At 39.5% G+C, this 23,084-nt stretch overlaps 1 protein-coding gene and 1 long non-coding RNA gene across 6 annotated transcripts in view; one reads left to right on the top strand and one right to left on the bottom strand.

The window, feature by feature from the left end:
* Positions 1 to 23,084, bottom strand: part of LOC107993946 (teneurin-a) — a 628,759-nt gene that overhangs the window by 347,738 nt on the left and 257,937 nt on the right. For all 5 annotated transcript variants that reach the window (XM_062076384.1, XM_062076386.1, XM_062076385.1 and 2 more), the window contains exon 4: positions 15,186 to 15,431. In XM_062076384.1, the coding sequence (XP_061932368.1) occupies positions 15,186 to 15,420 (235 nt within the window). In that variant the 5' untranslated portion in view covers positions 15,421 to 15,431. The remainder of the gene's footprint in view (positions 1 to 15,185; positions 15,432 to 23,084) is intronic.
* On the top strand, positions 19,498 to 22,912 carry LOC133666277 (uncharacterized). The gene is made up of 2 exons (XR_009830223.1): positions 19,498 to 19,785; positions 20,808 to 22,912. It is a non-coding gene; the product is annotated as an uncharacterized LOC133666277 (long non-coding RNA).

Genomic DNA, 23,084 nt, shown 5'->3' with positions numbered 1-23,084 from the left:
TTGTTGTACAACTTGCAATGCTATGTTCGAGATGTTTTAAATTAGTTTTACGTCACCAGTGATTGCATAATTGTTACAAGCGTTTATAGAACTTACGTTCAACAACGAATCTGCAACTTTGTTCAGCACTCTAATAAAAGGCTCGATGATCGATCAAAAACAACAGCTTGTAACAGCGAAATTTGTTATTTAACTCTGTTGCATATTTTTAAAACGCCATTTTAAAAAAAACTTTGCAAAAAATCGAATGCAAATCCTTGAAAAAATATGAATAAATTGTTTTAATTGAATGTATAATTAACGATGTTTATTTAACGAATCTATGGTATTTTTATTTCAGGAATTGCTGGAATCGATTTTATCGTCGAGTATAAACATAACAGGGGGGAAAAAAAAAATGAAACGAAAAAGTAGGTAAATATCCTGGCTGCTAGCCAAAGCAATAAATCAGTTGTATTAAAATGAAAAATAGAATTTTTATTCTCTCTCTACCAGCTATTTTTAAGAACATATTAATATTATCCTTGTAAAACGAATAACGATCTTCGATTCTTCGTATTATAATTATAACGATCTCATTTTCATTAATAACATAAAATAAATAACTAGAAATAAATTTAAAATATTTAAAAAAAAAAAAAAAAGAATTCGAGATACTTTGATAAAAAAAAAAATAATAATAATAATAAAAATCCGAGTCCAATAATCAACAACAACGTTACACATATTTGTATGTAACTCGATTACATTAAAAATTCAAAAAAAAAAACAGAGAAAACAGAAAAAATCGAATCAAACGAAAAAAAAAACCACCATTTTTCAATCTCATCCGCAACGCGCAAATTCTAGGAAAAAAAAAAAAGGAAAGAAAAAACAAACAGAGAAAAAAAAATCTTGAACATTACATACAGTGAGGATAATTCGTGCGTTTCGTTGAAACGTTTCAATCCTCCTAACTTCCGTGCTAGCCGACGACGAGCTCGGGCCGCCAGAAAATATTTTAATGCATTATTCCGCGGAAGGGAAAACAAACGAGGGGAAAGGAGAAGATGAAAGAACAAAAGGAATGGATGGACGCGGCCGGCGAAAGGGAGGGAAATTGAAATTTCAGAGCTCTGTATTTTCCGCCAACACTCCCCCCTCCCCCTCCCCTTCTCTCCTCTCCACCCCTCCCCTCCCCCTCCGCGCTGGATTTACGTTCGTTCACGATGCGAGGAGCCGCGTTATTTTCAAGCGTAATGAATGGCCGCTACACCTGTTACGGGGCTATATTTCACGAACACGCCGCCATTGCAACTTCCCTCGTCATCGTCATCGATACCATGAATTAGTTATCGACGCGTTTCATTATTCTCGCGGCGACGATAGCACGGAAACCGCAACATACCGTAGCTCGGGGGGAAACTTTCCCCCTCCCCCTTTCTTTTATTTTATATTCCACGACGTGGGTCGTTTCCTGAAGGGAAGACCAAGATTCGAGTCGATAGAATTGGTTACGGGGGGAGAGGAGAGGAGGGGTGAAGGAGGGGAGAAGAAAAGGAAAATCGAAGGAAATGAAACGTGGAACGTGTGCGGGAACACGAGCTATAATTTATGGCGTATGCGGGATGGGATGAAAATAAATAAAGTACGGTGGAATGCTTTTGAGTGATAGAAACGCAGTCGATTGTTTATCATTTTCATTTTAAAATGGAAATTTTAGATGGAACGTTAATCTCCGTAATATGGTATTGATAATATTGATTAAGCTATCCGTTTATATATTCAACTATTTAATGATCTTTTAATCTCTTCCATCAACTTTTTTATAACAATCAAATTGCAAAATATCTCTGCTTATGATATTTTCGGTATACATTAACTTCCACGTTCACAGGAATAATACGTTGAGAGAAATAAACGATAACCGTGACCAACTTGCAGACCGCACGATATACTATCGTCCACGAAAGATATTCTCGAGAAATAAATTTCCGTTACAGGGCCCTTTCCTTAAGATACAACGACACAAGGCGCAATTAAAATAGTAATAACATATTCGAGGAAGCGGCGACGGAAAGAAGATTTAACACCGGCTTGCGAGCATGAAACAATCTCAGCCGCGCAGAGCGGGCAATGTATCAAACAGATTAGAAGATCTAAACCCGGCGCATTACAGGTCCGGAAACGGCCGGCTCGTAACGTATTTCAACGGGTTATCGTTTGGCGCGGAACACAGCCATGGCGGCGGTGAGATGTGCATTGTTAAACAGCGAACTCGATAAATTCATTGTAACGAGGCGAATACTTCCGAGAGAACCGATTTCAAGTACCGAGGATTGATTCTGCCGTTTTACGCTTCGAAATCGGGCAAGTTAAAAGCTTCCTTCCGACTCCCGGGATGTAAAGTAGAAATGATCTTAATATACATTCGTTCGTTAAATTCTTCGTTTTTATTTTATATAATTTATGCTATGCTTTTATATTACAGTGAAATAATTTTCATCGATGTTTAATTAAACGAATTCTAGAATTCGAACTATTACCTAAATTACGATAAGTTATATAACACATTATATGATGTAACAAAAAATGAGCTAGAATTTAAATTTCATTAAATTGAAAAATCATAAATATAATTAAGTTATAACGAGATTGAATGGAAAATGGAAAAATCTCACAGATTTTACCTAACCCCAATTCTTCTTCGCACCACGCGAAACAACGCTAAAAACTCGATAGAGATGCATTCGTTGAATCGGTGGTACACGGCCAAGACACGAACCGTGAATAATTCCTTGTGCCAACCATTCATTTCTCGGCCGATATAAATTATTGCCGGGAACGCATTAATTTCCTTTGCGAATAATTAACAGCCTACCGGACAACGAAACCTTACTCGAGGGCCAGCAATGGTCAGTCTTAACCCCGCCCTCGCCAAAACGGCCGGTAACCTCGCGCACGGTCGACACCTGAAATATTAATCATGACTTACACGAGCCGCGGCCCGGATCACGGCTATTCTCTATCTGCATTATTAAGTGGGCTCGCGCACGAGCGTAGGCCCGATCGTGGCGCCGCGAAACGGATATGAATGGTACCACTTCGACGTTATTCCCAAGCGAGGTGAAAGTGCAACTGCGTGCGATCCCTGACTATGAAACTGATATTGCATCGATGAATAGGATCGATAGATTCGATTGGATTGTAGAGTTTCATTCGAAAAATGTATGTGTGATGAAATCTGATAAAATTGGCCAATTCGTGGTGAAATTATTGTTGAAATTGGACGAGAAAATCTTGAAAAAGGATTCGAAAGAATAATAGGTTAGAAGAGTTTGAAAAGGAGACAATTAAAAGTGTTTTATTTACAGTTAATGAGTCGATTCGATGAATGGACTGTAATAGTTTAACATTGATTATCACTTTCTTCTTCAAAGTAACATTTTTCTTTACCACGTTCATCAATATTAGTATTTTAAAAATTATTTTAAAAAAAACTTATTATTAATATCATTAGAATATATCTTTGTCATAAAGTGTCGAATTTTACTAGCTTAAAATTCTGAATATGAGCGACGAAATGACTAGGTTCCTGTGTAAGTCGCTCGAGTATTCTTCGTGTAACGAGGCTGGTAAACGCCATCATCTTCTTTTCAAACATTACAGGCCAGCTGGCTCTCTGCACTGTAAAAACAACACTTCCGCCCTATTATTCCCAAGGGTGTGCATAGAAACATGAAGGTTCGTTAAACACAACGTGATTTATTGGTTTTTCGTTCGGATTTCCACGGCCCCTTGAGTGTTCTCGTTCCAGAAAGCCATATCGTATCCTTTTTCTCGTACGACTGGTATCGAGTAGTTTGTGATGTAAACGCTCGAGTGCGCTGATGTTGCATGAAATAATCTCATAATCGCTTTTAAGCTCTTTCTTCGATAGATGCAAAAATAATTGATATATTTCTTTCTTTAATGATCGTATTAATTAGACTCGATAATTCGTGAAATTAAAAAAAATCTTTTTTTAACAAAGAATAAAAATTCTCTTTTTGGTCAATCAAGTATTACGATAACGATATTAATTTTTTTTTCTAACAGCGATAGAAATAATTTTAACACATCCTATATGCAACTATAGACAACTATCCGAGAGCTATTCAAATGTCAAAGCAGTAACTGGGCTAGTAATCTGCACGCGATCGTGAATGTAGATTCGGCTGTAAGTGACAAACTGTCTCACGAATGATAAGGGATAGGGGATCGGCTAATATCCAAAGTTGTGCCACGATCGTTGTTCGATACGACGCGACACGGCTATCAAGCGATATAGATGCGAAACTACGCACAACAGTATCTAATATTTCCGAAGGACAAGAGTTATCGCCCCGCTCTAGTCGGCGTGAATTCGAAACGGTGAAACACGCTCTCGATATTGGCAGAGTATTTTATCTTTAATTCATATTCCTTGTATCCAGCGCCGGAAATCCAAAGCCACATCTATTACTGTTATCGGTAACAGCTAACCTCTGTAGTGCTTTTACAGATCGAGCGGAATACATTTGAATATATCGCTCTACACCAATGAACACGAATTTCTAATTTTGCAACAATAACACTTTTATAAATACATTATAAAATCCCCGGCCCAGGGGATATTTTTAAACGGTTTCATCACTTCGATCCATTAAAATCATTAGATCGATCGCAAGGATCGATATATCTCCTATCTCCTGTCCAATCTAACGTTGAATTCGATTAATCATACGTTAATCGACGCAATCTCCTCGAACGCCTAAAAGTTCCGCTCTCCACTCTTCAATTCAATCACCGCCATAGCGAAAGAAGGAAAAACAACAACGCCGCCGAGACAGCGAGGGAGAGAGCGCCATCTACCTCGAACTAAATATTTTAAGCGCACGATCCATTAGATCGGCCAGCGTAATGGCTGGCAAAGTATTAAATCCGTTCGACGGGAGAAACAAAGTTAGCCTCGAGGGTTGCGGACGATCGCGAGGATGGTGGCCGATGGAGGAGGGAGAGGGGAGAGGCATGACGAGGAAAGGAAAGGCCTTCGTCTCGCCTCAAATTTTGCTGAGGCGCGGCGGCCGCAGATGACAGCAAACTGCTAATAGGAGGCAAGTTTTAAATGCGTGTAACGTAATAACGCGTGCATTAGGCGACTACTATGGCGTCGGCGGCGTCTGCGGCGGCGACAACGATAGCGGAGCCATTCTCCGTAAGGGGTAGTTTGCCTGACAACTCGATTACACGATACCGGCCCGGCTGAGTGGCAAGTGGTGATATATGGCGCGCGTATACACACAGCGCCCTCTGCCTCTCTCTCTTTCTCTCTCGAGTCACTTAAAATAATGAGAAAACCTCGGTGTATCGGCTTCTCGCTTGTTTTCACTTTTTCCCTTTCTCTTTCTCTTTCTTTCGTTCTCTCTGTCTGGATCTCTTACTGCAAGGACCTCTATAACGGATTCTCGTGGACGTCCATGTGTTGTTGCCACGTCCCCGATCACTCTAACCGCGGCGAGTAATTATCAAGGTGAGGATGCTTTTTAATTTTAATGGGGGAATCGAGAAAGCAATGAAGAACGGGTCATCGTTGTGTAATAGATTCATTCAGGGGTATTGGAAAGGGCGGTGGGATTAGGTCGAGTTCTGTTTTATGACGGGTCAATGTTATTAGAGCTCAGGTATGGAGCTTAACCCCCCCCCCCCTCTCTATTGGAGGGCGCTTTGGAGAGTGTGGAGTGAAGATGATAGCGTTATGTGAGGATGTTGCTGCTCTGTTAGAACTTTCCTGAAGTAAATTTCATTGTATTGATTAATTTTTTTTTAGAGAAATATTTGTTAAAATTAGAAAAAAGTATGAATATTTTTTTTTTCGATATTAGGTTATTTAATTTTAATTAAATCGTTTAAAGATATCGTTACGATTTAACTATGAAAAGTAATGTTTTAAAACAAGTTTGTTTGACGGAATAACAACTCAATAAAATGGCTTCATTAATCGTGATAAATGTAGAGGCAATTATTTTGAAATAAAATCAAGAATCATTTCGTTCGACTGTTGTTCGTTCGAATTAAATAGGTAATACAAATTAACATAAATCCAACAATTCTATAAAGACTTTTGTGCATTGAAATATTTATATAATGATATATAATTAATATTATAATGTCCACTATAGCAAAAAGAAGTATATATTATAAAAAGATTGTATCTAATTAACCAATCTCGTATTCGCATTGACATTAAAATGATACACTCTGGATCCATTTCCTTTCACTTATGGTCAAAAATTTCGTACATTGTTTAAAAATATTTTATAAACATTAACATATATAATAATTGCTTATCGATGCGAATATATCCTTTCAATATTATTAAATAAATTTTTATTGAAAATAATATATGGGAATAAAATATTTTATAAACTTAAAAATATTAAATAAAGATAGTTAAAAACATGATGTAATATTAAAAAAAAAAACATTATAGATGTTGCAAGATATCAGCTTTTACGATATCGAAAAAACAAGTAATACAGTATAAATCTTGTTCACTATGAATAAAAAAGTCCATCAAATCACTTCAATCTCAACCAGTCCAGTATATGTATATTTACATAACCTGAATCATGTGAAAAAGTTAGTTCCGATAAAGGCCGCCAGAAGTCACCAGGACCCCGTTTGATTTCAAGCCGGTGGCATGGAAAACGGTTTAATTACTCGACAGCAATAATAAAGCCGGAGAAATATCGTCTATCCCCCTTTTGGATCAAGGGGCAACGTTTCCTCGTTAGGGGTAACCTTACCTCCGGGATGTTTATTCTGCCGATGAGAAGCCGCATCTACGTAAAACGAGAATGATATTTACGTGGAGGTCGGTATGTAGGAGACGGAACGAGCTTTATGATCAAGCTGCGCCTCGACGGAAGGAAGGGCGGGCTTGCCACGGGAAACGGGAGATGCGTATCCAGTTCGTAATTTGTGTGTAGCCAGTAATTTCGTTCTTGCGCCGATTGCGATGCCTGTTGCTTTATAACTCTGCGTTTACCGGCCAATTCGTGATTATGAACGATTAATCGAGAGATTGAGTGTAATTGATTGCATAAATTGCAAAATGATGCGTGACAATGGATTTATTGAATTTATTACCGATAGCAGCGAATAAAGCAGCGTATCTTTTTTATTACAACGATTACGATATATTATCTCTCTTACGATAATTTTCTCGTCAATTCGAGAAAATAACATTCTTCTTTGCGCGTTATTTTTCGTAAATGATGCGTGACGATGGTCTCATTGAATTTTACCGATAAAACAAAGGGACGAATAAAACAGTGCATATATTCTTCTTCCATTGCTCTATTATTTTCTCGTGTAAAGCCGAATCGCCGTTTCAGAAATCGCGAAAATCATCCATTCGATCTCGTAGAGGGCGTCCACGTCGCGACCCGATATTAACGACCGGCATTATCCAGCGACGTAGACGTTTTATTTCCACTTGACCGCCGATATATTCCGCCAAACTGCCTGCAAATGCCAGCGCTTCGTAAGCATCCAACGAAATCGCGCGATCCTTCGTTCGTTACAAGCAATAACAATCGTGTCTGTCCGTTCACCCGCGATTCGTTGAATCCTGAAAACGTATTGCTGCTCTCTCCCATTGAATGACGAGTCACCATCGTTTCGATAGTAGATTCGAGCGTCACGTAAGGAAACCTAACGGCAAGGATTTAAGCCGAGAATTTATCGGCGAGCATGTGTACAAGTGCACGTGTAACGCAAGACTGGACCGTGTTGCGGTGGCGCCTGGTGCGCGATATAGCCGACAGGGGGAACTGTATCAACGCTTATGTTTGTTGCGTAGGCCTAACTTGCGCGCCATTCATCTTCCATTTATGTCATGCGAATATTAGCGTGGTCCTTTGATGCAGCTCTCGCATACCGCCAACTAGTCCTGCGCTATGCATTACATCGCAGATTGCCGTGCAAGGTGTCTCTTTGTGCGCGTTGCATTCTTTGAAAATATTCTAACCTAACTTTCGGACGGATGATATGCATTCTACGCACGTTGAACCAATTCAGCTTATCTCTCATTACCCAGGTATTCTTTGATCAAAGAATTCTGTAATTAAAAAAAGGATTTCTAAAATCTTCCTCAGAGGATCGGGTATTAAATGTCGATACTGACACAAAAGAAAAATGCTTTTGAAACCCTGAACTATTTATAAGAATTAATCTTAATTGAATATTAATGATTAGCACATTGCTTACCGCTGGATCAAAGCGTTATTCGAAAATTTCAAAGGCACGTCAAAAGTGACGTATCTCGGTTGAGGATTAATAGTTTTTTACACCATGAATCAATATCGTACATCGATACATATACACCTCTTTGTACACACGACAATCGATAAACTTTTCAATCGCAAGCAGAACGGATGCCATCGATAAACGTACACTCGGTATATCTCCAAGGAAAGGACACGGAATTATTCGAGCGTCTGTCGACAGGTCTGTCTGAAGACGGATACACGCGCCGGTCGATAAGATTTATCAGAGTTTTCTTGTTACGCGGCGGAGCAGCCGGGTCCGACAGAAATTCGATCCGGTGCATTTTAATGAACCGGTTCGCTGGCAATAGAGTGATTTAAATGGATCGACCGTCTGTAACACAATTATTCAAGAGATCGGCCGAGGAGAGAGGCTCTCTGTAATTTGACGTTCAAAGCGATTCCCAGACACGTGAATTTCGATCGCGCGATCAGACGTCCTTAAATTATTCATCCCTCCTGAGACTCGTGGCGCTCGTGTCTTTCTTTCGCCCATGATCTTTCTCGTTCTAATTTCTCGAACCTCGACGAAAGAATAAGTGGAAACGGTCGTCTTTTCCCTTTCTCTTTTTTTTTTCTTTTTTTCTTTTCTTTTTTTTTTTTTTCTCCTCTCTGCGCAACGAAACTTTTGTATTACCTTGTAACAAGCATTGGCCTTTGGAACTTTGGCCATCTAATTTCGTGCGTTAGCCTCTTCCGCCTCTCTGACCACCGAATATACGTTGTTAAGTATAACCCTGAGTTATGGACCTTGCAACTTTTTCTTCGGAAATAGAAATAGCGACGCTAGCTTGTTAGAGATAATATAAATATTCTAAAAATATAACTTCCATTTTTCAGTTAATCGATTTTTTCAATTTGTTGTTATACACTCACTAAACATTTCTTGCTAATTATAAATTTATTAAGCTATTGATGATTAATTACTCGTATATTTTTTAAGATTTTTGTTTAACAATTCGTTCTTCCATCTAATTATAAAATTTAAACAAAAATACAAATTTAATTGCTTCCATAGAAGTAACGGGCTTCAAACTGTTATTCCCTATTATATAATTATCGATGAATAATTAAAATAATTCTTCAGAAAGAAGGAAACACTTGAAATATCACGATCGGTCCACGTTTTCTCAAATTATTCCCGATTCCTGATTGAACGATCGTACGATAATCCACGTGATCGATAGAGTAAAAAGTATTCCGTGAAAAAGAAAACCGCGCACTTTAATTCCTAGTCCCGATCATTTGCATGTATCGCGGTAATATATTTCACGAAGTCGGAAACCTTCTGGCGGGCCCATTAAAAATTTATTCTCGGCTTAACAGCGTTTCCCAAGAATCCGAAAGAACGTGCCCAAGCCTGCGACTCCGTAATGCGTTGCAAGCCGAAAATACTCGGTAGCGAGACGGAAAAATCGGGATCCAGGACTGTTTTGATTCACTGCCGCTCAAGTGTCTTCGACTCACATTCGTCATCCCTCTTATTGTCCCTCCGTGTTCCATTATTTCGCGCGATACTTTAAATTCTATCGTTATATCCTACGGTGAAAATAATAATAATTGCTCGCCAAAAATTTGCGATATTTATTATCTCGTGAAATTGTAAAATTACAAAACAAATTGAAATTTCCTTTGCAATTTGACGAAGTTCCCAACATTTTCAACGTGATCGTAAAAAATTTACAAATATTTTCGAGAATGAAAAAGAGAATTTATATTTGTTAAAATGAGACGTCGAATTATGAAAATAGATAAAATTTCTAATTTCGAATAATTTAATAATTATTAGATAAAATTAGAATATAAACGATAACAATTTTTCTTCAAAGGAATAAATCTTCTCCATTCTTTTTCCACATTTTTTTTTTTTTTTTACCAAACCAAAGTTTTCTTCTTTATTTTTACGAATCTTCGTATCTTTTTGTTGCACGCGGTGAGGGGGAAAAGGGTGGGCGAACGGCAATAATTAACGCAGCAAGTTCCACCCGTGATTCGCCATTGTAGCTATATCTGACCGCATCAAATTAATAGTCCGCGGCGTCTATGCAAACGCGACACGGAAAATCAACACTTACAATGCCGCGGGAAGCTATACATTATCCGACGCGTTATCGGTGCGCGCGCGCGCGGAGGTCAATATTTTCCATAGGAAAAGCGGCGAAGCGTGATGTGGCGAACCATAGACACTGTGTGTGTATGTGTGTGTGTGCAATGAGTTGACAGTGTAATGTTCCAAGTGGGCACGATTCTGGACATTAATATCTGCACTCCTCGGCCAAATCGTTGAACATCTTTCGGTAAAAAGCGAATAGACTTTTGGGATCTACGTTTTTCAAGGCATATGAAGAATATGGATGGATAAATATAATGATAAATATAGGTCAATACTTTAAATCCCTCTGCAATATTAACTTTTATAATTCGTTATAAAGGAAGAAACGAAGAAATAAAATTTAACCTGTTATCTATATTTTAATATTTAAATTGTGTCGATTATACTTGTCACACACAGATTAATAAATATAAATTTATAATTATATCATATTTTAAAGGCATATCACTCAAAGTCAATAATAATTTGTTATATATGGAGGAAGAATTCAAGAAATAAAATTTAACCTATATTAACTGCGTTACAATCTACTCTACGAGTGTTTAAATTGAGTAGAGTATATATAGTTCACCAATTGATAAATTAATATAATCATATTTTAAAGACTTCAATACTTTCAATCCCTCTGCAATATTAATTTTTATAACTTATCACATACCATGGAAAAACCGTAAGTTTTCTTTTTCTTTTTATTCAAAAAACGAAAAAAAAAAAAAGAAGAAAATGGTAATTCAAGAAAGATTGGAGAACACTGATATAAAGCAGACTTAATACGACGACCATATAAATCTAGCATGGCCCGTTATTAAAGCATCACCACTCTCGCTCTATCCGAGAGATCGTAAAAGGTGTTTCGATCCCGTGATATAAGAAACGAAACGTGCGACAATGCAAGGTTTTACGAACGCCGGCTTCTTCCGTAACAGGCCTGTCAATCGTTCGTAACACGACCCGCTACTCACGCCTTCGCGGAACGTAACGGTGATACCTAATAAAGTGTCGCCGGATTATTTTTCACCGAAGGACGCTCCTGTATAGAACCTGTGAATTGACGTCGCCCCATTAATGCAATATAATCCTTCGTCCACTTGGCCGACACGGACGGTTGTCTACGTATGAAGAGGCCGACGCGGTGAAAAAGTGGCGGATCGTGATCAGCCGTTACTCTACCGTTACACCAGCGCCGCCATAAACTCCTATGCGACGCTGATATCGAAAAATAAAACCGAATTTCACCCGAGACGACTTCACAAATATCTGATTACTGAAAAAGATACCGAGGGATTCATTTCTACGCGTTACTTTATATTTTTTGTATTTCAGCAAAAAGAAAAAGAAATAGATTCTAAGATCTGATTCTATTAATAATATTAATAATAAGTATTCTATTTGGATTTTATCGTTCGACTTCTGCTCGATAGGTAATAAATAATTCGCATTTTTATATTCTCATAAAAATATTCTTAATAATTAAACTCGTCTATGACTTTCTTTCTCTCCCCTGTCTTACGTCTAAGACTTCTCACGTCTAAGATTTTACTTATTATGCGCGGTCCTTTAGGCGCCATACTCGAAACTTCTCCTCGTTGGGAATTTTCGTACGATCCCATGTTTCACGACGCGAAATCGATCGCGTTCCCGCGATCCATAGCGCTCATCAATTATCGTTGCCGGTCTCGAGTACCGGCAACGCAGCCGGTCGGGAGGTTAATTAACCGCGTGATTCCAAGGCGGCGCGGCGTCTGCAGTGCGGCAATCAAGCGTGGCCTCCCAACAACCGCCGTTTCTACCATCACCATCGAATGCGTTTCATGCGCGTTGTATCGAGTAACGCGCACGTCATATCGATCCAGGGCCGATCGTCGGATGAGAAGACCGCCAACGTGCACGAAAATTCATAATTTCGAGGGATGAATCAGCGAGGCCCGATTTTCTCTAAATTTTTAACTGGCCAAATTCTCGTTTCTTCGAAAGTTCTGCTTTCCATATTTCCATAATTATTAATGGATATTATAATTTTAAAAAGAAAAAAGAATCAAACAGACACCCACCTCGAATTTCAAATATCGACTATTTTCTAGTATTGCACGCGCGAGGCATTTGTGCGAGGAAAGAAATATTATAGGCCAAACTATTCGAGATACTTCGCGACCGACAAAGGTCGTTCTCTTTAGATACGCTCCAAGTCACGTGACACTGTGCCGCGACGAAGTCGAGTCGTGTCGAGGGGGAGGAGAGAGGGGAGGGACGAGGAGAGGAAATGGGAGAATAGGGGAATGAAAATGGGGGAACATCGACGAGGGGTAGAGGCTGGAACGATATATCGGGGCCGGGAGGGAGCGGTAATCGGCAGCAAGTGAATTGGAACAAATGCAGACAGACATGAGGCGGGCTACTGGCTCGCTTGATACCGCGAAACCAAGAAATATAGTATAAACCTAGTGCACCGGTATTAATTGAGTTCCTCTCCCCTCCGCCATCTCCTCCTCCCCTCTCTTCCATCTTCCTCGACTATTTTGTCCGGCTTCAAGACGGAACGAATCGATGAAATCGTTTCTGGAAGGGAGATAGGCGAAACGAGAAGTCGCGGTTCCAAGATCTGACGGATGCTCTCCGGACATTTTATGTTGCTTAAAAGTAAGGTAAGGTTGTTGATTGGATATCTGAGAGGAATTAAGAGGAGAAGGAAGGAGAGATCAGTTTTGTCAAATTCGAATGTCATTTGAATAATTTGTACGATTCGAATAATTTTGCGAACAATGTTTAAGCAATATTTTTAAACAAAAAAGAAAGAAATGACGATTTTAAGGGCACACAGTGACGAAACAGTTTCGAATCGGAAATTTATCGAAACGTTAGAATTGTACGACACGTTCATATTGTATAGGGAGGGGGCAAAGATTATACCATGGCGGATATGTGGGATATGAATTTGTAGATTTAATCGGGATAACTGGTCGTATCCGAGGCCAAATAATGGCCGTGAAAGCGGAACGCGTGATATTAAACTATTATTTGCGTAAGTAGTAATCCAAATAAGCAGTCAATGATAATGCAGTTGTGCGGAGCCTGATATTTATACGATGTACCGCAAACGAGTCGCGTAATCGATATACTTGATATACAAAACGAATAGCAAACAAAGGAGACGGATATTATATCAGCGGTGGAAAAATCGTACGGCTTTAAAAATCCCTCTTGTTAATCAAATCTTTAAGCGATTTGAAATCTGATCTCCAAGATTTTTCAAGCGATAATCCAATTTTTATACACATCTTACAGCCCACCTCTCAACTCTGAACTCTTATATTTAATTACGATACAAGAATCGAAAAAGAGTCAAAAAGATTTATTAATCGAAATAATAGTAATAAAAAGAAACGTTGTATTTTTAAAACTTTGTTTACTCTAAGTCCGCCACGCGGCGCTGCGATCGCCCACTCTCGACGATCTGGGATTTCGTCTTCGAACTTAATATCCGGCCGCGCTCGTAGACGACGCGAGGAAGTAAAACTAATTTCGTAAATCCTTTAATCTACGCGTTTGCCGGGGAGTCGAAGGAAGATTATAGAAGCGGCAAGAAATGAGGGATGAGGATCAGGGGGGGGTAGACGGGTGAACCGAATGGTCGAGAGCGTGGTTCGCGCCTGTTTGATGGAATATGATGAACGAGCCACCCTGAACTTTATTATTGGCAGCGGCAGATCGAGTCGAAAGAAACAAAAAAATAAAAAATAAAAAAAATAAAAAAAGTTTCCGTCAGTCAGCCGGCGTGTATCGTTAAACTGCGTCCAGAACGAACTTTCTCTCTCTCTCTCTCTCCCTCTCTCTCTCCCTCCCTCTCTCTCTCCCTCCCTCCCTCCCTCCCTCCCTCTTTGTTCATTCGACAGGCCATTACTCGATGATCGCGCCTGTTCGCGCGGATATTTCCCTGCGCCCGTTCGTTTCACGCTGCCGATTTAATTGTTGCAATTGAAAGTTCATAGGTTGCTCATTAAGTCGCTCGTTAAAGTTCGTTTGAATCCGGGTGGAAGACTGGCCGAACGAAGGGCCATCCAATCAGGGCTGCGCCTTAGAAGTCGAATCGTTACGTTAATTTCTTTTGTCTAGGAGGCAGGGGAGAGATCGATGAGATCGGCGCTTCCGCTTAATGAAGATGACGGTTGTAGCTCGCGTTGTGTAGCTTCCCCCTTTTTTTTTTATTGCAATTGTAAGTTACGAACGAGCTTATTTTTGTTGTTGTTGTTGCAATTTTTGCTAAGAATGTTACGCGATTTAATTAGATTTCTTCAATTTTTCAATATAAATTATTTAATTTGATAACTCTTCGTAATTGTTCGTCGTTTATTAAAATCGCTAACTTCTTTACAAAATAGTACCAATTATTAATCGTTCCAAATCCTTTCAAAATTCAATAAACAATCAATCAAAAGTAGCATAGAAAATTTAAAAAGACGAAGCCGACGAGGAGAACTAATATTCCATGACGGACAAAATCAATCACTGCGACGGTAATACTTTTCCCACCCTGAAAATCCGCAGTCCCTTCGATAAATTACCAATTCCCACCCCCAATACGTTCCTCTATAACTCCCATCAAACACCGTTCCTCCCCCCCCCTTCCTCTTCCCCCTCAAACATGTGGCCCGTGATACCGGCCACCTACGTCCGCGAAACTTTTCCCCAGGCCGGCGCCAAGGCTCTCGATCAAGGCATTAAACATCAATTATATCATCACTCACTTCCATACTGTTGCGCCAAGAGGGAGGCGAAGACCTGGCCCGGGCTGCGAGCGCCTCTACCGGCGGACGAAACAGACGCGGCGCCAACGGCGTGACGGGAATTCTCCTCGTCGTCGCTGCTCGATTGAGCACTGGGCCCGTAACCGCGCCTCTCTCTCCATTCTAGGGACCGTTGACGGCGCAGCCCACGGCCCCCGTTCCCGTGACCGCGGCCCAGCGTGCCCTCGCCGTCCATCACTGCAGCATCTGCAAATGAAAAATGTAAAAGTGAATATTTTCTTGTTTGCCTTCAAGTTTGTGACGTAATGGTATTTTATCTATTGAAGAAATATTTTTAGAGCATAATGTCGTAAAGAGTAACTGGAGAAAAGTTGGACTATTAATTATGTGCGTTTGAAAGTGGAAAAGTACTGGAAATACTAGAAAATTTAGGTTTTAAATGAGCACGTAAGGCAATAGTGCGTATGGTCTGTCTTGTTCATTTCGGGCGATTCTGAGTTGAAATTTCATAGTCCAAAGAGCAGCGAATGATCTTAAGGTGGTCGATCAAGCCAGCTGGATCGTACCCCGAAGCATCAATCAGCTGTCTCCGTAATCAAGGGAGAGCTACTCGCTGTGAGGACGTCTCCATGGGAATTTCGAGAGGTATCCACCACTCAATTATCCGATCCCGTACACATTCAAGCTGCTATCGATTTCGGGGTACCCTGTTCTCCGTACAAATGAGATTGAGTAATTAAATATTCTCGCCAGAGAATGGAATAGTTTTTCCCTTTTTATCGAAGAATGTAAAATGGCAAATCCCACTTACTATGTTACACATCGCATTAATAAACATAGAGATTTCGATGATGGTAAAAGAATGCTAGTAAAAGAAGCGTTTTGAATAAATATAATATATGCATAAACACGTAAACACGAAAAAGAGATTTGCACGCACGAAAACGGGATCCACATGCACGAACAGAAAAACGGGGTCTACACGCACGGATTAAAAAACGGGGTCTACACGCACGGATTGAAAAATGGGGTCTACACGCACGGATTGAAAAACGGGGTCTACACGTACGGTTTGAAAAACGGGGTCTACACGCACGGATTGAAAAACGGGGTCTACACGCACGGATTGAAAAACGGGGTCTACACGCACGAACAAATTATTCTACGATATTTTAAAGTAGAAAAATTTCATATGTAGGTCAAAAGCAATCCAATGTTCAAGGATTGGATCATTATTTTTATTCTTATTACTTAATTTCACTAGTTTTCGGCAACTTCGAGGTAATTACCAACTTCTTGTAACAATAAACAGACCAAATATTGGAGGAGGCGTAGAAAAAATTTCGCGCAACAACGTATCCGTCGGTTACATCGGGAAGGTTTTTACACGGCCCAGAAATCATCGGTTGCCACGTTCGTTTCAATTTCAAACGCTTCGGGTCAACATCTCTATGGAAGAGCAAATAAATATTCAGGTTCCGGGGGAATGCTGAAAACCACTTGAACCACGTCGATTTCAACGGCGGCAGGAGGATGGGCGAACGAGAGGCAGCGGTGCGAGAACGAGTTGGCCTCGAAATTAAGAGCAACTAAAAATTCCGCCGTTAGTCGAAAGTTTATCAAAAAAAAAAAAAATGTGAACGTGATACTGCCAACGTTCTGTGCCGTTAGGCCATGAAATATTATGTACAGGATGACACGATCATTTTTGATAACTTTAAATGGGATATTGTGTATCTGTTATTCTGGATCTGTCCGAATTGTTTATTTAAAAAAAACGAGTCAAAAAATAAAAATGTCTAAAAACTTCTAAACATTTCATCGTCGAATAATTCTTTGCACTATTATTTTATATTAATCTTATTTAAAAAAAAAAAGTACAATTAAAACGCAGTTTTATATTCTGCAAAAAGGAAAAAATAGTAATCCTGAAATAATTCATCCTGTATACGTAAAAAAAAATCTTGATCATTGTCAAATTTTGACAATAATTAATAACATGTATTGCTAACATGTATGTTTGAAAAATAATATAGCAATAATAAAAAGAATATTAATTTGGAAAGCATTTTGCACATCCTGTCTGTTGCATACCATCAAACGTTACTTTAAATAAATTTAAATGCCGGGGATAAGCCGTCCCCTGAAAACACGTTCTTATGCATCGCCGGCCACATCTAACAGCCACTTTTCTCACTTGCCTGAATGCCTGGCTAAAAGGTCGCATCCTCTACAGACAAGAGGGTGCTTTACGATGTTTTGTTTCACCGACCCTTCAGACTACTCCTTCTTTGCTCGCGTGCAAGCGCGCCCAGAAAGTGGTGGTGGACTTGTCAAACCGTAAGTGAATTGGAAAACTATCGAATTAATGAATTCTATTCCTTCTTTCTCTTATCAGAAACATATTTTATTCGAGTCAGTGAGTCAGTGAAATTTCGAAAAACTCTGTATCTCCTTTATGTGAACTTTTAAAGAGTTAATTGACTTAAAAGAATCCTAAGAAGTAATATTTAACGGAAGTGATAAATTAATCGAAATTTATTAGCCGTGGTTTTTAAAAATTTTAAGAAAATGAAAATTTGAATTTATTTCAATTTCAAAACAATTCCGTTTGAACTGAAAAAAAGAAACGATGTCGATTCTGCATGATGTGGCGAATAAAACGCTTTATGATACATTTACGATCACTGTCCTTCCACCGTTCGTTTCACATATTAAGAATAGTATCCAACCTTTTAATAGAACACTTTCATAAGGAGCCATAAACGCGGACTACTCAACCGTAGGCCACTCTTATTGCTATAACTTATAACACGTGGCATTAACGGTCGATAATATGACAGTCTTGTACAATATAAAAACTTTTACGCGGAACTCCTGTCGCGGAGTTGCTGACTATATACCTGATGCCGTGTATCCTTTCCACGATGTAAAACTTTAGGCTTTGTATATAAAGAAAAAGAGGGACCATCCGTTCTTTTATGAAACGGTCCACATAATGTCCCTTTTAACTACTTCCCCATTCTTTGCTCGAATATTTTCTCGAAAGAGGTTATCTCGTAAGGGCATCTATTTGATAGATCTTGCTTTTAGGATCATCTTTTCGCTATCCGTGTCGTAAGAAAATATTTTTGATCTGATAAAAAAAGTTGAAGGACGTTAATCATTCTCGAAATGGGGAGTATTAATTTTTTTACACGTGGAGTTATATATTTTTAAAATTTTTTTTACAAAATATATTTATTCAATGATTTACGTATATTCTGTACCAAGATTGATAACACTGTCGAATTAGTTATAAGAAAGAAATAAGAAGAAACAACTATCGACATTCGTCAAAGACGAACGAACCCTACATAATGCATGTCTGTGCTAACTTATAAGAGGTACGCGAGATTGTCGTTAAGAAAGTATCGAAAAAGTTTTGGTTGACCCGTTGTCGACAACTTCTTGGCAATAATATACACGTGTGGCCCGGCCTGGGTAATAAGAATAACTTTTTCTCTAATACCCGTGCTCGTCTTGACGTCGGATGTGTCCAACGAATCTCCTCCCACCGTATTCCCTCTCGCGTTCAATTACGATTCTCAAGTTTCGCTCGCGCGTGAAATATGACGCCGTTGCCTCTCGTCGGGCAAACAACGCCGCGATGATTCTAATTTCCTGGACAAAAGTGGAAGCCAGATCCCGGGGAATGGGATTGTTTCAATCGACTCTGTGCGTTCCTCGGGATTTATTAACCGATTTCGAACTTACGATCGATGCTTGAAATTCGCCGTTTGATATCTAGAAAGAAATTTATCGGGCAAAAAAATAAAAAGAAAAATCTTATTTCACCTTGAACTATTAAAAACTTTCTTTTACTTCTTTGTTGATAAAATACGCATAATAACAAAGAAAGAAGAGAATATTCCCAATTCTAATAACTAAATCAATCAATCTAATTCCCAAAGTAGATTGCCACTTATCTCGCGACAATCCTCCGTTTCGTGACTTAAACCACTTATTAAAACCAAACTATCGTTAGTCGGAATCCACAGCCAGCTCAAGAATTCTTTAATCGAATTCAAAGAACATCGAGTAAAGTTCCTTCGCGACGATAACGCAAACAGGTTTCCGAGAATAGCGAAAGAACGAGAGCGAGTTAAGCGGTCACCGAATTCCATCTCCCTCTCTCGTCCCCCGTAAACATAAATCAGTCTGCAGAAGCCTCTCGAAAAGAGGTTAAAAAGCTGCACACAGCCCTATGTACGCACGCATACTTGCGCGCATGCGCAATTATTACACGACACGTCGCTACGAGCGTGTGTGTGTGTAACATGTAAAACCGCGAGAAACGTCGCGTCGTAATACCTACAGCGAAGAATATAGTGGCACTCCGACTTTCAGGCCACGAATTCAGTCTTAGAGGCACGCTATAAAAGGCTTTAAGAGTTTCCCCGTGTACGCGCGAATTGAGCGAGATTTGCATGGCAGTGGCTCGTGGCGGGAATTCCGCGTGAAATGTCGAGCGACTTTTTTAAACGGCCTAACCTAATGAACGCGACAGCCGGCGACATTGTTCAACTGTTCCACGGCCAAGCTGGACGGCTACACGATGGTAAGAAGGGCATCTGAATGCATGAAACATAGGCAGTGCCGCTGGTCGTGCCGTCGGATATGCTTCGTGAGACCGACAATTTTGCATATTCATCGTGCCTCGTAGACGTGGATCCCCGTTGCTCGTCAACAGGGAGGCCACGCTTTGCTTCTTAAACGTAGCAGACACCGTCTTCTATTCGCGCCATCTCACCATGCAGGGTAATTATGTCTGTCTGTAACCTTGTCGATGAAACCCTCGAGGGATCCTTTCCCATTCTCTCTCTCTCTCTCTCTCTCTCTAAACGTTTCTCTCGAGTCGTCCTCGATGACTATGCTCCTCATGAAAATTTGAATAACCGTTAATTACATCTTTCCGCACCGTGCGACACTCGCATCGTGTATTATACGCGTATCATTAAATTTGCTTTGTACGCGGCTCGCGAAATTCGTGATTGCCTTACACGTACGCCGGTGACACGCGTGACACCGCCATTACCCGTGTTGAATACGTGTACACACGAGATGGCGCGGCGCAGTCACACTGTGACTGTTTCGCCGAGCGAAAAGCACTAGGGCGATCGAGCGAGCGAGCGAGGCACATTTCGATGAGTTATGTCATCAATCTCCGAACCTTTTTATTGTGTTACGCAAGTATCAAATTTCAGAGCGTAAATCGACACGGTTCTGCTCGCTCTTATAGCCGATAGAATGCGATGGATCGTCGTATAAGTTGTTGCATTGAATGCGGCTTGGATAGTGGTACGGAGTTTGTCGATCCACTCGAAGGTAATGTATTGCGTTGGAAGAGGCGTACGAAATGATGCGTGCGTAATGTTGGTTGGATAGTATATTTAAAGTATTGGTATAAAGGGTGTATACATCGATATATCGTGGCGATAAATTTGAAGTGTGTTATCGACAGCCGTAAAAGAACGTCTTATTTACATTTAATTTATTTCTCTTTCTTTAAATTATCACCATTCGTTAAGCAATTGATTCTCAATTACGATAATACTTAATAACGAATTAAAATCTTCGCAGGTATCCACCGTTTCTCACTCGTTCGTCATCAAGTATCAAGTTTCCGCCACGCGTATCGAGCGTTCCATCACCCATCGAACGAGGAAACCGGGCGATTCGCGGTCGCCAGTCGGGAGACGAAGAAAATTACACGAGGCGCGGGACAGGCGGTATTTTGCGGCGCAGAATGTCAATTAAACGGTGTGGCCGATTAACCATAACCAAAACCTCGACAAAGGCCAGGACCCGTGCACCGTTTCGCACTCCGGTGGGTTCATCACGCGATAATTTATATGGTAATTCCAGGGACGTAATAAGTCCCCCTTGGCAAACTCTGGGCTGGTGGTGCCACTACACACGAGCCAACGTATCCAGCCCACGTTCTACCACGCTGACCCCGGACGTTCCATCGGGAGAGAGAACGGGTCTGCCATGTACACATCATTACTAAAAGCGGTCATCGATTCATCGAGCCTCGGACCAGCGACGCCCGCTCTCTCGTCTGTCCGTCGATCCTGCTCTCTTGTAAGCGCGTACACGCGCCTTTATGCGCGATCACGACCTCTGATCTATGCGGTATACGTGTGTGTGCGTGCGCGTGTGCGCGAGAGAGTGTGTATAGACGCGCGGCCATTGTCGAATTTTCCCACCACGATTCTATGTGTTGGATTTAATTAACACCATCTCGTTAACTTTCGTTACGGATCGCCGTGTTCCGATAGGATCGACGGATAAAGATGAATTTAAATATCGAGACCTTTGGCCCTCGTGATTAGCCTCGGCTCTATGATGGACTCGTTAGATTATACGTATGCGGCCAGACATGCCTTTTTCTCGAATTTCGTTTTTTCGTTGGGATATGATGGATATTGGTGCGGTTTTTTTTCTTGTTTGTGGTGTGTTTTTTGGTAAAAAGTTCTTTGTGGAATTTTTAGGTAAAGATTAGGTTAGGTATTAAATATACGATGATTCTTTGGTAGATATAAGAAGGTTTGGAACAATCCGTGTGAAATACCTTCAGATTTTTAATTTCTCACTCATGAATATAGTGAAATTGTTAATATTAAAAATATTTTGGATTGTGAAATATGAATAATAATTATTAAATATTCCTAAGATATCAAGTCTGAAAGAAATGATTCTAGGTTTCCAATTTTTATTTTTATCCATCAAGATGTCTTCGAAAAGAATCTACTTAAATTTTACATCGCGCAGTTTATATAAAGCTGCTACATGGATCCTCTTCTTAAAATCTACCATCTTTGATTTATGACATATTGATTTACATAAAATTACAAAAGAAGGAAATTATGAATCATTAAGAAGTGAATAATTACTTATATATTAATCTAGTCTTTCCTCGAAATTTTTAAATAGATCCAGTGTCCGGATATTTGATGATATTTTTAAGTGAAATTTTATATGGCCAAGTTCGGTACACATTTCGTTACAGATAGGATGGCGAGTAATTGAAGTTCTTGAACGAAACGATTATCGAACAACCGCGACGTGAAATGTATTCCAAAAGTGACTGCACTCAGGGACGATGTTGATTCACGCGGACGAGAGAGAGAATATTAAAAGCAACGATAATCGATGAGGATGGATGAGGTTATAACGTTACGGTAGAACGATTTACTCATAAATTTTGTTTGCTTCCGCGAGATCGAAAAACCGCGACGAGCGGGGGTAGAGGGTGATGTTACACAATAAAATATATGTGTACGCCGTGTAATTTTCAAATAAATCGAATACATCAACAATAAGTGATTGTACTGTGCAGTATAATAAAAAATTTGTGTAGTATAATAAAAAATTTATTGCTTCTAAAATTAATGTGAAAAAAAAAATTCATGTTAGCGATGAATGAGAAAATTTTAATTTATTATAACAAATAACGTATGCATATTATAATTAATAATCAGACAAAAATGAAAATTCAGGTGGTTTTATAAAAATTTTAATTTTTCACGAATTGATCATTTTTTTAAAAAAGTATGGACATCTAGTTAAGCATATTGTCGATACGTGGCGCTGCATTGTTCTGTTTGTCAGCTTTGTGTTATTACTTTGTGTTATTCTACAGTTACAGCAAAATAATTGAAAAATAAACACTTCGACAGATATATATATATTTTTTTATATATCAAATTCTAGATTATTATTATTATTATTATTTTTATGAAAATATTTACACGTATGTCTTTATTTACGTAGTACTTCAGATATAGTATCCCTATCCATTTAGATTCCAATTTCATGTTTCATTGTTTCATTTCTGATTCAAAAATCTATTTT

Source organism: Apis cerana, linkage group LG6 (assembly GCF_029169275.1).
Source record: "Apis cerana isolate GH-2021 linkage group LG6, AcerK_1.0, whole genome shotgun sequence".
NCBI classification, from domain to species: domain Eukaryota; kingdom Metazoa; phylum Arthropoda; class Insecta; order Hymenoptera; family Apidae; genus Apis; species Apis cerana.
This window is presented reverse-complemented; position numbering and strand designations above follow the sequence as displayed.